General features: G+C 43.2%; 1 protein-coding gene across 4 annotated transcripts in view; it reads left to right on the forward strand.

Moving 5' to 3' along the window:
- LOC126474036 (protein LSM14 homolog A) overlaps positions 1-15165 on the forward strand; it is a 170246-nt gene that overhangs the window by 121812 nt on the left and 33269 nt on the right. For all 4 annotated transcript variants that reach the window (XM_050101443.1, XM_050101444.1, XM_050101445.1 and 1 more), the window contains exon 7: positions 9791-10064. In XM_050101443.1, the coding sequence (XP_049957400.1) occupies positions 9791-10064 (274 nt within the window). The remainder of the gene's footprint in view (positions 1-9790; positions 10065-15165) is intronic.

Below are 15165 nucleotides of genomic sequence, written 5' to 3' on the forward strand. Positions count from 1 at the left end.
CGTTCACCTTGGTTTCCATTCGCTACCTAAGGACACTTCAGCCTCACTCCATTGCCTTGAGTTTCATGACCATCGCATGGAACTTCGCGATAGTACCTCTATGTACACTGATGGCTCTTCAACTGAGTGTGGTGTCAGGTGTGGCTTTCTCATTGGTGCTGACGTTTCTCAGTATCGGCTTCTGGAAAATTGCTCAGTATTTACAGTAGAGCTCTTTGCATTTTATCAGCCCACACAATACACTCGGTGACACTTTCCAATTGCATCATCTGCTTACACTCGGTGCCCTTCAAAGCCTCTTTTGTGCTGTACATCATCCATCTTTTAGTGCAAGGGGTCCAGGAAAGCTGTTACTTGCTCACTCCTGATTGAGTCACTGTGATGTTCATGGGGGTTCCTGGTAATCAGTCTGACAGGAAACTAGGCTGCTCACATTGCTGCGAGGGCTGCAGTCCTCGTACCTCAGCCTCCTAGTTCTTATGTTCTTTCTGATCATATGTGTTTTCATCTGCCAGCAGGTGGTTTCACTTCGGCATCACAACTGGTCCTCCCTTTGTGGGAACAAGCACTGTGTAGTTAAGCCTCTCCTAGCGGCTTGGATGACCATCTCTGGGCTCTCTCACTGTGAGATATTTTAACTAGATTGTGTATTGGGAACTGCATTTTTAGCCATTGCCATTTAAGTGGTGCTCCTCCACCATTTCATGCACATTGTGCTAATCTTTTGACAGTCCACCACTCCCTGATGGAATGCCCTTTTTTAACTGCTAGCGTTCTCATTTGTGTTCGCCGTTTGTGGGGGTCACTTGCCGTTTGTGGGGGTCACTTGCCGTTTGTGGGGGTCACTTGCCGTTTGTGGGGGTCACTTGCCGTTTGTGGGGGTCACTTGCCGTTTGTGGGGGTCACTTGCCGTTTGTGGGGGTCACTTGCCGTTTGTGGGGGTCACTTGCCGTTTGTGGGGGTCACTTGCCGTTTGTGGGGGTCACTTGCCGTTTGTGGGGGTCACTTGCCGTTTGTGGGGGTCACTTGCCGTTTGTGGGGGTCACTTGCCGTTTGTGGGGGTCACTTGCCGTTTGTGGGGGTCACTTGCCGTTTGTGGGGGTCACTTGCCGTTTGTGGGGGTCACTTGCCGTTTGTGGGGGTCACTTGCCGTTTGTGGGGGTCACTTGCCGTTTGTGGGGGTCACTTGCCGTTTGTGGGGGTCACTTGCCGTTTGTGGGGGTCACTTGCCGTTTGTGGGGGTCACTTGCCGTTTGTGGGGGTCACTTGCCGTTTGTGGGGGTCACTTGCCGTTTGTGGGGGTCACTTGCCGTTTGTGGGGGTCACTTGCCGTTTGTGGGGGTCACTTGCCGTTTGTGGGGGTCACTTGCCGTTTGTGGGGGTCACTTGCCGTTTGTGGGGGTCACTTGCCGTTTGTGGGGGTCACTTGCCGTTTGTGGGGGTCACTTGCCGTTTGTGGGGGTCACTTGCCGTTTGTGGGGGTCACTTGCCGTTTGTGGGGGTCACTTGCCGTTTGTGGGGGTCACTTGCCGTTTGTGGGGGTCACTTGCCGTTTGTGGGGGTCACTTGCCGTTTGTGGGGGTCACTTGCCGTTTGTGGGGGTCACTTGCCGTTTGTGGGGGTCACTTGCCGTTTGTGGGGGTCACTTGCCGTTTGTGGGGGTCACTTGCCGTTTGTGGGGGTCACTTGCCGTTTGTGGGGGTCACTTGCCGTTTGTGGGGGTCACTTGCCGTTTGTGGGGGTCACTTGCCGTTTGTGGGGGTCACTTGCCGTTTGTGGGGGTCACTTGCCGTTTGTGGGGGTCACTTGCCGTTTGTGGGGGTCACTTGCCGTTTGTGGGGGTCACTTGCCGTTTGTGGGGGTCACTTGCCGTTTGTGGGGGTCACTTGCCGTTTGTGGGGGTCACTTGCCGTTTGTGGGGGTCACTTGCCGTTTGTGGGGGTCACTTGCCGTTTGTGGGGGTCACTTGCCGTTTGTGGGGGTCACTTGCCGTTTGTGGGGGTCACTTGCCGTTTGTGGGGGTCACTTGCCGTTTGTGGGGGTCACTTGCCGTTTGTGGGGGTCACTTGCCGTTTGTGGGGGTCACTTGCCGTTTGTGGGGGTCACTTGCCGTTTGTGGGGGTCACTTGCCGTTTGTGGGGGTCACTTGCCGTTTGTGGGGGTCACTTGCCGTTTGTGGGGGTCACTTGCCGTTTGTGGGGGTCACTTGCCGTTTGTGGGGGTCACTTGCCGTTTGTGGGGGTCACTTGCCGTTTGTGGGGGTCACTTGCCGTTTGTGGGGGTCACTTGCCGTTTGTGGGGGTCACTTGCCGTTTGTGGGGGTCACTTGCCGTTTGTGGGGGTCACTTGCCGTTTGTGGGGGTCACTTGCCGTTTGTGGGGGTCACTTGCCGTTTGTGGGGGTCACTTGCCGTTTGTGGGGGTCACTTGCCGTTTGTGGGGGTCACTTGCCGTTTGTGGGGGTCACTTGCCGTTTGTGGGGGTCACTTGCCGTTTGTGGGGGTCACTTGCCGTTTGTGGGGGTCACTTGCCGTTTGTGGGGGTCACTTGCCGTTTGTGGGGGTCACTTGCCGTTTGTGGGGGTCACTTGCCGTTTGTGGGGGTCACTTGCCGTTTGTGGGGGTCACTTGCCGTTTGTGGGGGTCACTTGCCGTTTGTGGGGGTCACTTGCCGTTTGTGGGGGTCACTTGCCGTTTGTGGGGGTCACTTGCCGTTTGTGGGGGTCACTTGCCGTTTGTGGGGGTCACTTGCCGTTTGTGGGGGTCACTTGCCGTTTGTGGGGGTCACTTGCCGTTTGTGGGGGTCACTTGCCGTTTGTGGGGGTCACTTGCCGTTTGTGGGGGTCACTTGCCGTTTGTGGGGGTCACTTGCCGTTTGTGGGGGTCACTTGCCGTTTGTGGGGGTCACTTGCCGTTTGTGGGGGTCACTTGCCGTTTGTGGGGGTCACTTGCCGTTTGTGGGGGTCACTTGCCGTTTGTGGGGGTCACTTGCCGTTTGTGGGGGTCACTTGCCGTTTGTGGGGGTCACTTGCCGTTTGTGGGGGTCACGAGCGCTGTCAGCCAAATTTTACTTTTTATCCATTGCAGCAGTATGGCGAAGGCAATTTAAGTTCTGGACCTCTGTTTCTTTTCGGCATATTTTATAGATCTTTCTCCACAACCCTGTTTCCTCTTCTTTCAATTGGGATTGAGGTGTAGGTGTTTTTAAGTCTTCGTCTTTGTGTTCTATAGTTTTGATGGGGGCATGTATATCCTAGTTGTTTCTGTGCCCTAAAAAAATACATAGTTTCTGTGCCTCTTTATACTTCATAAACTAATACTTCAGGAATTTCAGTTGTAGGAATTTCGAATGTTTTGTTCGCTAAGGTGTATAAACTGATGTGCATAAGCCAATAAGACCTCACTAACTGGAAATGGCCAAACTGTTGAGACTTGGTGTTTGAATTTAAGAGGTTGACAATCAAAATTGTTCCTGATTACTGTATATCAGAAATACATGCAAAAAGACAAGACTACATTACATGGCACAAGAAAAGGTAGTGGTTGGGCCACTTGGTCATGTGTTGGCACGGTATGGAACACTTAGCATGGACTGTTCTCTGTTGCAATTGGTGCCACAACCTAGCAGTAGGTGTGTCATAATTGAACGGTGAAACTAAATGTTGCAGATAGTGGGCAGCACTGATTATGGGTTACATCAACATTTCCTCTCTCGCGTTTCCCCTCTCTGTGACAGCCTAGCATATTCCCTTCACTATGCCACCACCAGTGATGTAAACCGCCTGCCGTTCGTGCCACTTAAAATTTGTTCAGTAATACCAAATATCAATAGCAAGAAAATGGGACAGTCAAGCGATATATCAAGTAAAAAAAATGTTAATCAAGCTAAGCCTTCCTAGGAAGAAATGTAAAATTGGGGCATTTTAGCATTGATGTTCCAGGTTTTCACAGCAGCTTCCAATTTGTGGTATAGAATTGCAGAACATAAAATCGAAGTTCCACTGTGTTTGTTGAAATACCCATACCTGGTAACCCATGAACCTCGGACATTACTGTTGGTGGAGAGTCGTACATGCTTCAGCAATACAGATAGCCATACCATAGGTGCAACCATAATGGAGGGGGTATCTGTCGAGAGTCCAGACAAATGTGTGGTTCCTGAAGAGGTGCAGCAGCCTTTTCAGTAGTTGCAGGGGCAACAGTCGGCTTGATTGACTGATCTGTCCTTGTAACATCTGAAATGGCCTTGCTGTGCTGATGCTGCAAATGGCTGAAAGAAATGGGAAACTACAGCTGTAACTTTTCAAAAGGGTATACAGCTCTTTGTGGTTAAATGATGGCATCCTTATGTAAAATATTCTGGAGGCAAAATAGTCCGGATCAGTGTGTGGAATGTTGGATCCCGTAATCAGGCTGGTTATAGAAAATTTTAAAGGGAAATAGATAGGTTAAAGTTTCATATAGTGGGAGATAGTAAAGTTCAATGGCAGGAGGAGCAGGACTCGGGTAAGGTGAATACAGAGTTAAAAATACAAAATCAAATAAGGCTAATGCAGGAGTGGGCTTAATGATGACTAAAAAATACAAAGGTAGAAGGCTACAATGAACAACATAGTGATGCAATGTGTTCAGTTGCGCACCTACCACAGTAGTAAAAGTTCATATGCCAACTATTTGTGCAGATGATAGATTAAAGAAATACATAAGTTAAGAGATTATTCAGATAGTCATGGGTGACTGGAATTAGATAGAAGGGGAAGGAAAGAGAAGGAAAATAAAAGGTGAATGTGGACTGGGGGAAAGAATTGAGAGGAAGCTGCCTGTTTGAATTCTGCACAGAGCATCATTTAATCATAGCTAAAACTTGGTTTCAGCATCATGAAAGGAGGGTGTATATATGGAAGAGGCCTGGAGATAATGGAAGGTTTCAGATTATATAATGGTAAGACAGATTTAGGAACCAGATTTGAAATTTTAAGACATCTCCAGGGGCAGAGGTGGACTCTGACCACAATTCATTGGTCATGGAAAACTGTAGAAACTGCAAAAATACAGGAATTTAAGATGACGGGATCTGGATAGACTGAAAGAGCCAGTGGTTGTAAATGGGTTTGAGGGAGCATAAGGGAATGATAGATGGTATAATACCTGTTGTTGTGGTCTTCAGTCCAGAGACTTGTTTGAGCAGCTCTCCGTGCTACTCTATCCTGTGCAAGCCTCGTCTTCTCCAAGTAACTATGCAGATTCTGAAGGATGTGGGTTGCAGTAGTGTATTGACCCCTAGGTCTCCCTCTACAATGTTTACCCTCCATGCTTCTCTGCATTATTAAAATGGTGATCCCTTGATGCCTCAGAACGTGTCCTTCCAGCCAATCCCTTCTCCATCTAATCTTTAGCATTCTTTTGTGGCACCATATTTCAAAACCTTCTAGTCTTGTCTAAACAATTCATCGTTCATGTTTCACTTCCATACATGGCTTCACGCAATACAAATACTTTCAGAAAGGACTTTGACACTTGAATCTATACTCGATGTTAACAAATTTCTCTTCTTCAGAAACGCTTTCTTTGTCTTAGCCAGTCTAAATTTTATATCCTACCTACTTCGACCATCATCAGTTACTTTGCTACCCAAATAGCAAAACTCATTTACTACTTTAAGTGTCTCATTTCCTAATATAATTCCCTCAGCATCACCTGATTTAATCAAATTACATTCCATAATCTTCATTTTGCTTTCGTTGATGTTCATCTTAAATCTTTAAGACACTGTCTGTTCCGTTAAAGTGCTCTTCCAGATTGCTGTGTTCGGCAATAGCTGATTTACTTGGCTGCTGTAATCGTATGTGCCATTTATGCTCAGTACATTGGTGCCCCACAGTCGTGGTAGTTTGACCAATATATGCCATGCCACAGCTACAAGGAATGTGATATACACCTGCCTTACTTAGCATAAACAGCACACACGATTACAGCAGCCATGTAGGTCTGCTGTTGCTGAGAAATGCTTGGATACTGGCCACCTCATGCTATGTAACAACACGGAGATATTGGCATGCACGTCCAGCTATTGGGATAGTGTTACTAAGAAGGCAGTTGAGATTAAATTACTGAGCAGCCTTGCAAACAGGGATGGAGGTTTTTCTTTACACTTTCTTTTGAATCCTGCTATCTCCCTGCTAAAACAGAGGGATAGTCAATGTTAACTCACCTGCTCGTTCGTAGTATCACTATCGATCTGTCTTTGGCCATCTTTGGCCACTGTTCAGTGTATGCTATCTTTCCTGCATCAGTCTAAGAACCAAGGTTTTTAATTTGCCTGTAAATCGCCCTGTCCAAAGCAGTTTGCCGTGAAAATGGCAGGGTGTACTCGTGCCAAAATATCGGCAGTCGCTGAAAATATTACCTGGCTGAATACCTGTAAGTTGTTCGAAAATTGTATACGCCAGGAGAAACTCGGGTCTTAATTCAGTGTCCGATGCATGATTGTCGTTAACACTGTCTGGTTTCATCATGTGCTTGAAATTTTTGTGACTACAAGGAAGTTGCCCTTGTGCACTACTAGCATGGGGGCTGCTCCTTCTCAGCCTGTCGTAGTTGCCTTTTCTGCCAGCAATGGTCCCTTACCCTTCGAGCATCCCTCTTCCTACAAGGCAGCAAATTCGTGCTGTTAGCATTAGTAGGCAGATACCCTTAGTACCAATTCCACTGTACCCGTAACACAGCTGGCCAGCCAAGAACCCCCAATATCCTGTGCATGAGTTGAGATCTCGAAACTCCATTCCATATTACACTGCTCCTAGAGGTGGGTGGGATACTGCCAGGCTTTTTCTGTAACATACGAAATCCATCAATGGAAAAGTTCGCTCCTACATTACATGATTTTTTTTAAATCTATCACTAGACTACTAAATGACAGAGCTGAACTGGAACAATATTTTATTATTGTATGCGTGTCGACACACACACACACACACACACACACACACACACACACAGTTGAAATTAGATAGATGTACAAAATACTTCGAAATTAATTCCCTGGTGGTGAACTCCTTGACATCTGCTGTAGTATGTATAGATCTACTATCCAACAGCGAAATTTGAGAATTTGTACTGACCTGTATTAGTCCTGGTTGACACCAATTTTTATATTTCATTATTGGATAGTAGATGTATCCTAATACAGCTGATGATGGGGAATTTGCAATTAGTGAATTTCAGAATAATTTATTCTCCTCAAATGCAGGCATTTCCTCATTGTTTACAGTAGCTGAAATTTGTATTGCTGCAAATACAGAAAAAAATCAGTGTGTTCAAAAATGGAAGGTTGATAAAATTGTACACAAAAATGTAAAGCTTACCTGCACCAACATCTACCCAGTTAAGAAACATACAACATAGTTGTTACAGCCAGTATGGACTAAAATCTGAAGCATAATTTTCATGAACAGTGTTTGTTTCACTGAAATATAGCTTCAACACTTACGAGGTATCACCTTCCTCCAGCTTCCAGTTGTCATATCACAAATGTTTCACTGATGCAGCTCCAGTGATCTTACCACTATCCACCATCTGTACCTCACTTTTTCTGGCATTTGCTCCAAGTGGTGTCACTTTCAATATCTAGATCACTTCTTCTGTCTTTTATACTAATTAACACTTTCATCAGTTCATTGCAAATAGCAAAAATTCATTCCAGTGTAAGACTACGCAAAATATGTGGAAGATCGTGGAGGTAAGTCAGTACAGATTCTGACTTTCGCAAACCCTTGTCGCCAGTTTTGTTAAGGCCTTGCCACCACTGCTGTGGGGGCTGAGTTGCCACTGTTACAGTAGGCAGAGTTTGAGTTCATGAAGCAGGGTGCAGTACACTAAGACAATCTCTCCCTGCCACTATTATATAGCAATCCTCCAGGGTCAAGTAACAGGATAGGATGATGAAGGTTCTACTACACTGCAACAAATTAGTAACAGTCTCACAGATGAGTTAAAGGTTTACTTATCCTTGTGACTTGCCGAATAAGTAAGTCTGCAACACTGCTTGTAATATAACACAAAAAAAAATGCTCTCAACAGCTAAGTGCAAATAATTGTGGGTAGACTTCATAGCACATAGCAGATGCAATTGACAACTACTGTCTGTTTACTTGTAAGAGTTCACTAAATGACGTTTCCTGTCCGTCACCCCTGGACGATGGTCTGTAACAAAGTGTGGAGAGCTGCTCTTCTATCAACTGAGTAGGTTTTTGTCTATTGTCATCCAATCATTGGCAGATTGTACTCAAATGGCAATTGGCAAAGGCAAAGTTGATATCTTCATCCTCAGCAATCCTTTGCTGTTGGTGGAACTCGTGCAAGTGGCGAGTCTCCATGGCACTGGCACCAGCTCGTATCTTTGCAGCTGTGGCACTTTTGCCATGGCTGTGTCTTGTTTGGATGACACAGAACTGATTAATTGGTGTTGTTAGTCAACAGATGGCACAGCACTTCTGTTTTACCTGAAGGGATACAACCAGTATGGAGGCTCACAGTGTGAAAATTTCTACTTGCATTCCCCACTTAAGGGGCTGAGCTGTGGCATGTATAACCTGACACATCATAAAGACACGGCTTGGGTCATTCACCCACCTTCCTGGATGAAGTTAAGCCCAATTACCATAAGTGTAAGGCATAGTAAATCACTTAATTTGAAATCAGTATTTAATAAAAAGGTTGTTCATAATCAATTGTCTCAGCAGTACTTAAACTAGGAAGTGACAATGCAAGTCAGGCAAAAAGAAAGTCAGAAAGTGATTATGAAAGTAGTACTTAGCTTTGTTTCTTGCTGATAAGTTGCGAAAGTTCTGTCCACTTAAAGGATATCCTTAGAGCAAAGTTTGGTGAACCAACTCTGACTAAATACCTGCTCAGTAATTGTTCTTAGCTAGGCTTTTCAGAAGTATGTATAAGGGAGCAGAATCAAATATGTAAGCAGTGGCAATTGGGAAGACTTCTGTGAATTTCCACGCATTTTGTGCCAAATTGTTTGTTTAGCTAGCATACTGAACTACGGCATGGATCTTCGAACATGAGCTACAAAGATATTAGGTAGAAATCACCACCCAAAATGTCTTTGATTTTATTTGGATAGTTTATAAGGTGGTAATGGTGACATGCCTGCTCTGTGCAGAGTAGCAGATGGCAGCCATCTTTGAGACTAACATGTGTAATTAGTATAGCCACCAGGATTTGAGTTTGAATACCTTGTCTGTCTGCATTTCCATTAGCTGTTACGTGGAAGTCTCGCCTCCACCAGCTGCTGTGGCAGGGTCAGTGTCCCACTAGCAACACTTGATGGTCTATGCTATATTGTGCAATACTAAGGAAAACTTCAGAAAATTAACTCAATCATAACAGAATTGTTAAAATATGATAAATATATTGAAAGGTAATTACACCATCCTTCAATCTTGCCTCAATTTTGGGATAATCAGAACTGGAAAGGAGATTTTACATCTAAAAAAAACTATTTTTCATGGGTTACATCTAAAAAACTTTTTGATAACTTTGGAAACATTTTGAGAGACAATGTAATTTCTAATTCAACATAATTGCATAGATTTTATGCTTTTTACTCTCAAGAACTGGAAGGACTGCAGGAATTTAATTTCAAATAAGCATCCTGTACACTTGCAGGTTAATATGTTCAGTGATTTACAGGTAGAAAAGATATGCAATAAATATTTTCCTTACTGAATTCACATAATGAGTTATGTACACATTTTTGAAATGAAATATTATATTTGACAGAATGCAGTAACTCAACAAGCTCCACAACAGATGCAGCCTTTGCCCCAGCGCTTACCACAGCAGCGAGGTGGCTGGGGAAATAGAACAGGTGCAAGACGTAGCAGAGCCCGTGGAGGTGGATTGGGAAATGCTGGTGGTGGTGGTATGGGTCGTCAGCAAGTGGGAACACCAACTGCCAAGGGAAAAACACTGAAATTTGATAGTGAATATGATTTTGAACAAGCAAATACAGAATTTGAAGAATTAAGGAGCCAGCTTGCGAAGACAAAGATAGGTGAGATCAGCAACATTACTTTTTCTCAGAAATATAAAATACACAGCACTAGATTTTGGCTAGTTGATGTTAATTACGCTGTTTTCCCAATGAAAACATTCACTTTACCTTGTTAAGGCTGTGTGGCCACTTAATCACAATCTACCTGTTGGCTTCTGTCCTGGGTTTTTTCAGGTGACATTTGTTTGATTTTTCTGATCATTCACGAGCACGAGTAGCTAGCATTGTCATAGTTTCACCCTCCATTGCTGGTGGTGGACTGGAGACGAGCTGATAGCCCCAGATTGTATCTGGCACACCAATATCCAAGGGCTTTCCTGGACGTTGGTGTGCTAGGTGCATGCAGTTTGCGGCTCAAGTCCACCATCGGCAATGGAGAGTGAAGCTTTCACAATACCAGCCACTAGTGCTGGAAAAATGTCAGAACAGTCAAACGAATGTCAGCTGAAGACCCTGAGACAGAAGCCAACACACAGTTAAAGTTACTCAATCATTTTTTAGTCCGTATTGTTAAATACTGCTGGAATTTGCTTCAGTAGATGTCTTTCCTCTTTGAATCAGTTGTTTTGTAATTTTGAAGCCTGGCCTATGTTTTGGCAGTGCAAATACTTGTTTTGTGTCTCGAGATATTTCAATTTATTAATATCCTAAGTTACAGCTGTGCTTAAACATTCATTAATTATTTTCTGTTTGTATTGGTGAGCTGATGGTTTCTAACATTAAAGGGCTGAAGTATGATGTTGCTGAAATCATTCATGTGTAGGACTGTGGTTACAAATAAGCTCATTCAATAATGTACGCTCTCACACTCTGCCAGTGAGTATTAGCACATACACAAATATGATTTTAAAAAATGCATTGCAGACACATCTGTAATAATGAAAAGATTGTGTTAGAAGACTATGGAAGGGATTTTTAAAAGTGACATAACTATAAAGTTCTAAAATAAGAGCATAGGGTGTTACTTCAAAATAAAATCACTTAACTATGCAAGGTCATCCTCACCCCGATGTAGTCACTGAACTGAAGGTCGTTGCCAAAGGAGTAGAAAGAGGCCTAGAAATACCTCAAAATCACATCACTACTAGACACTAATGTTGTCAGAATCATAAAATAGATAAATTCTTTACGGATCAAGAGAAAACACAAATTGTGTGGAATTACGTGCATAAACTCCATGAACACTGTTCTCCATGTCACCCTAACAAGGAACACCAACAAGAAAACGAAGAAATAAATATTTCTAGCTGTGGACTTTAAGGGTGCACATTGCCATAGCATAGGTGCAGCATGAATCAGATATGTGATACTTGAACTGTTTGAACCAGAAAAGAAAACTAGCAGCAGAAAGGGGGTGGAACCAGTAGGAGCGAAGAGAACATGTACATCTAAAAATAGGGGAGAGGATTAACGGGATGGATAAAAATTGGCTGCTTCTGGCAGAAGGGTTAAGGGGAAGGAACGGGAGTCAGGGTTGCCGCAAGTTCCCCAAGTGAAATTCTGATATTCCCTGATTCCCAGACAAGTTATAGGATTTTTTCCCTGCGATCTCAAGGGTTAGTTTAGATGTAAGTCGACAGTATGTCTTTGCAGCTGTGGTACAAGGAACAATAGTGCAAATGAGGAAATGTCAAAAAGACTTGCAAGCAGAGGGCGTTCCTTGATGTGAGTAAAAATCTTAAGTGCTAACGTCAGTATACTTTGTAATGAACTGTTTTTAGATGAAGAAAGCAAACCAAATGGTATGTCTTTCATTAAGACCTCTGATGTTATTTTATTTCAATAAAACACACACACATGGTGACAAAAATACACATTTTCCTGGAGACGTGAGACGGATTTAAAATGCCTTCACTAATTTCAGAAATGACCTCAGAAAAAATAGATCTCTTGAAAGAAGTGTGTAAAGCGGGGAAGAATTGTGTGGACAAACACTAGGTAACCACTAATAAAATTTTGGTTCTCCTACATTGTCAGTTATTATCCACTGTGTTATATCTCTTATTTTTACAGGTACTGTGTTTTTTCTTTAGAGAAATGAGTACTTAGCGTACAAACTGCCCGTGACTGACAATTCTTTTTATTGTCCATACTTTCCAACATATAAATTACTGTTGAAGTGCCAGAATGTACTAAAACAGATAGTGTCTTCAAAACGCCACACTATACAATGTACTTGGAGTGAGACAGTTTAAATTCCTGAAATTCATTGCCCATAGCCTGGTCTGCTGAGGAGCACCGCAGTCCTGGGTCCATGGATAAACCATGAAAATCAGCTGTGTTATGTCCCCTACACGCACATGCACGCATGGCCTGCAGGCACATCAGTGAGACTACATATGACAGGCAGGGGCTGCACATTAAAGGGAACTGAATGGCTTCAGATCGGCATGCCTGATCCATTAGATACTCGCAGAAACAGCCTCTGGTTTTGGCCGATTGTGGAAACTTGTGTGGCAAACTGTTCACGAGCCACAAACAGAATGTTGATGAATTGAGACCATAGTAATCAATCCATGCAACAGACAGTGTGTTAAAATACTATGATGATCAATAATGAGGATAGGTAGCAACTCATAGTTAAGATTGCCGAGCTCACAGACAGGGATGTAGAAAAGGGAATAGCCTTCCCACAACTAAATTTTCAGCCATATTGTTAGTCAGAAAATGAGCACACGTACATTCACACGATCACTCAAGACACAACTCATCCACATGACTGCCTTCTACAGCCACTCTGTCTACAATCTGAGAATCAGACCCAAATAAACCATTCCTCATGCCTCCCTGCCTCTCGTAAGCAGCTGCTAGGCTAGTTGCAAGAAGTGGTGGCAGCAATGACTGCAAGCTGATGGGAGTGGTAGGGAGGGGAGAAGCAGTAGAAATGAGGGAATAGGGAAATGGTGCATTTACTCGGCTGCACCCAACCAGCGATGGTGCACGACAGCTCAGGAAACAAACCATTTCATGTGGTGAGACAAAAATGAGATTTTCCAGTGCTTGCCCCCCCCTCCCCCCCCCCCCCCCCCGGCCCTCTTTTCACATTTCCCTGATATTTCTCTAATGTGTTTGAAATTCACAGATTTCCAGTACCTGTGGCAACCCTGGGAGTGAAGGATAAGAACTGGTGAGGTTTTGCAATGTGGAGCATTCAAGAGTCACCCAGAAGTCTGGATCAGGGGAGACTTGGTGGACAGGATGAGAAGGAAAGACAGATTGTTTAGGGGCTGCACTGGATGAGATTCAATAAACCTGAGAGCTTGAAGGTAGAAGATAGGGAAATATAAAAGTCATTGTGCACTAGTCCATAAGAATAGAAAGCTAAGTGCATTGTGGGTCAGAAAATACAGTTTAAAAAAATGAAAATGGGGTTAGAAAAGGAATATAGTAAAACTTCACTTTTACACTATTCAGGGGACTTGAAAAAATGGCGTAAACTGTGGAAAAGTGTAAAATTTGGGAATTGACTCTTTAAGTTCTACTGGTTATGTGTAGGGCCCCCTTCAACTTCCGTAGTTCCATATGACGCATGCAGATAAAAGGCAACAGAGCACTCGTTAGGGAATGTTTATTATTTAATAAAGTTTATCTGAATTTTTTGCTATGTTTAGCAGGTGACACGACATTCACTGACATTTCAGCACAAATTGCACTAAAAATAATGCAAACCAAGCAGCCGCCATGTCGATTTAACTGTTTGCCAATTGCATAACTTTAGCTTTGCAGTTTTAGTATTTATATTTGATGCCTACAAAAAGTGCAGGCCATATTTGTACTGCATTAAAAATATCTGTAAACTGCATCATTTTCAGTGTAACTTTGCTTCGAAAATGGCTTCACCAGATCTACACTGTGCTGGTCGCTTACCTAGCTGTCCTTGATTTTGTAAACATAGGTCCATGGAGTATTATAAAGTGCATTAAATATGGCACTAATCTACAGATCAATCTGTTGCTGCAGCCTTTATTTCACACTCACTGGCTTCGTCAGCTCGCAGCCAAATTGTCACTTCGAAATAAATATAGATGTTAGGGTTAAGATAGAGATTGGTCTGCATTCACAGCCAAGATTACAGGGAAGGGTGCCATTCTACACTTCAGAATTTCAAGTACACATTTACAAAAGATTAATAAGCCATTATTATCTATCATACTTATTTTTAATTTGAATGGTCTATAAATTTGACATGAACAAATGAGTACAGTAGTTACTGCCTTTTAGCAAAAAATACAAAATTGTGGATTGTTTCAATTTTTTTCTGATGAATTTTTTCAATTTGGTTTTTGAGTTCGTAAACACAGTGGAAAACTTTATCAACATCTGCAGATGAAATATATTTTTGTTTTCATTGCTGCATTAACAACCGCAAATGAGGGAACCTCATTGTCCTCATCTCACTATTACTGTCACGTCCTGCACTTTCAGCATTTTCTTGTGTCAGTGACATCATCAACAGAAACAATTTCCACTGTGACAACATTGTTGACAATGTGTACAAAGTTGTCAACCAGATGCTGCAACTTTTCCCATTATGAAGCAAGCAATTTTTACCGTTGTCACTAACTCTCAGGTCTGGTGCGTCACACGAATTTCATTCATTGGCTTCCATGAACCCCTCTTTTCAGAAGCAGTTGAAGATGGTGGCAACCATATCTTCTGTTCATGCCTTCGCAATATAATGCAAAGCATCTAAAATGGTCACTCTAGAGGAGGCTGGGTCTTTCCCAGTCTCCGTCAAAGTTAATGCCTTCGGCACAATCACCTTTCTATAGTGTGTTTTGAAGGCATGGATAATACCCGAATCGAAAGGCTGTAATTTGCTTCTGCATTTTGGTGGCAGAAACTCTAATTGCACATCAGAACACTCAAATTTCTGGGATACTCAGGGCAACAATCCACTAAAAGAGAAATTTTCTGTTGTGACTGCCCATTCTTGCATAAAGGCAATATAATTGATTCGTGAATAATTCAGATGTCATCCATGCTTTTTTGTTGACCATTTAGTTCATTGGTAGTGTTTTTGTATTTTTAAACACTGGTGTTTTAGCTTTGCTGATCACGAAAGGTTTAATTTTTTCAGAACCATCCACGTTCATGCCTA

This window comes from Schistocerca serialis, chromosome 4, assembly GCF_023864345.2.
Source record: "Schistocerca serialis cubense isolate TAMUIC-IGC-003099 chromosome 4, iqSchSeri2.2, whole genome shotgun sequence".
Classification (NCBI taxonomy): domain Eukaryota; kingdom Metazoa; phylum Arthropoda; class Insecta; order Orthoptera; family Acrididae; genus Schistocerca; species Schistocerca serialis.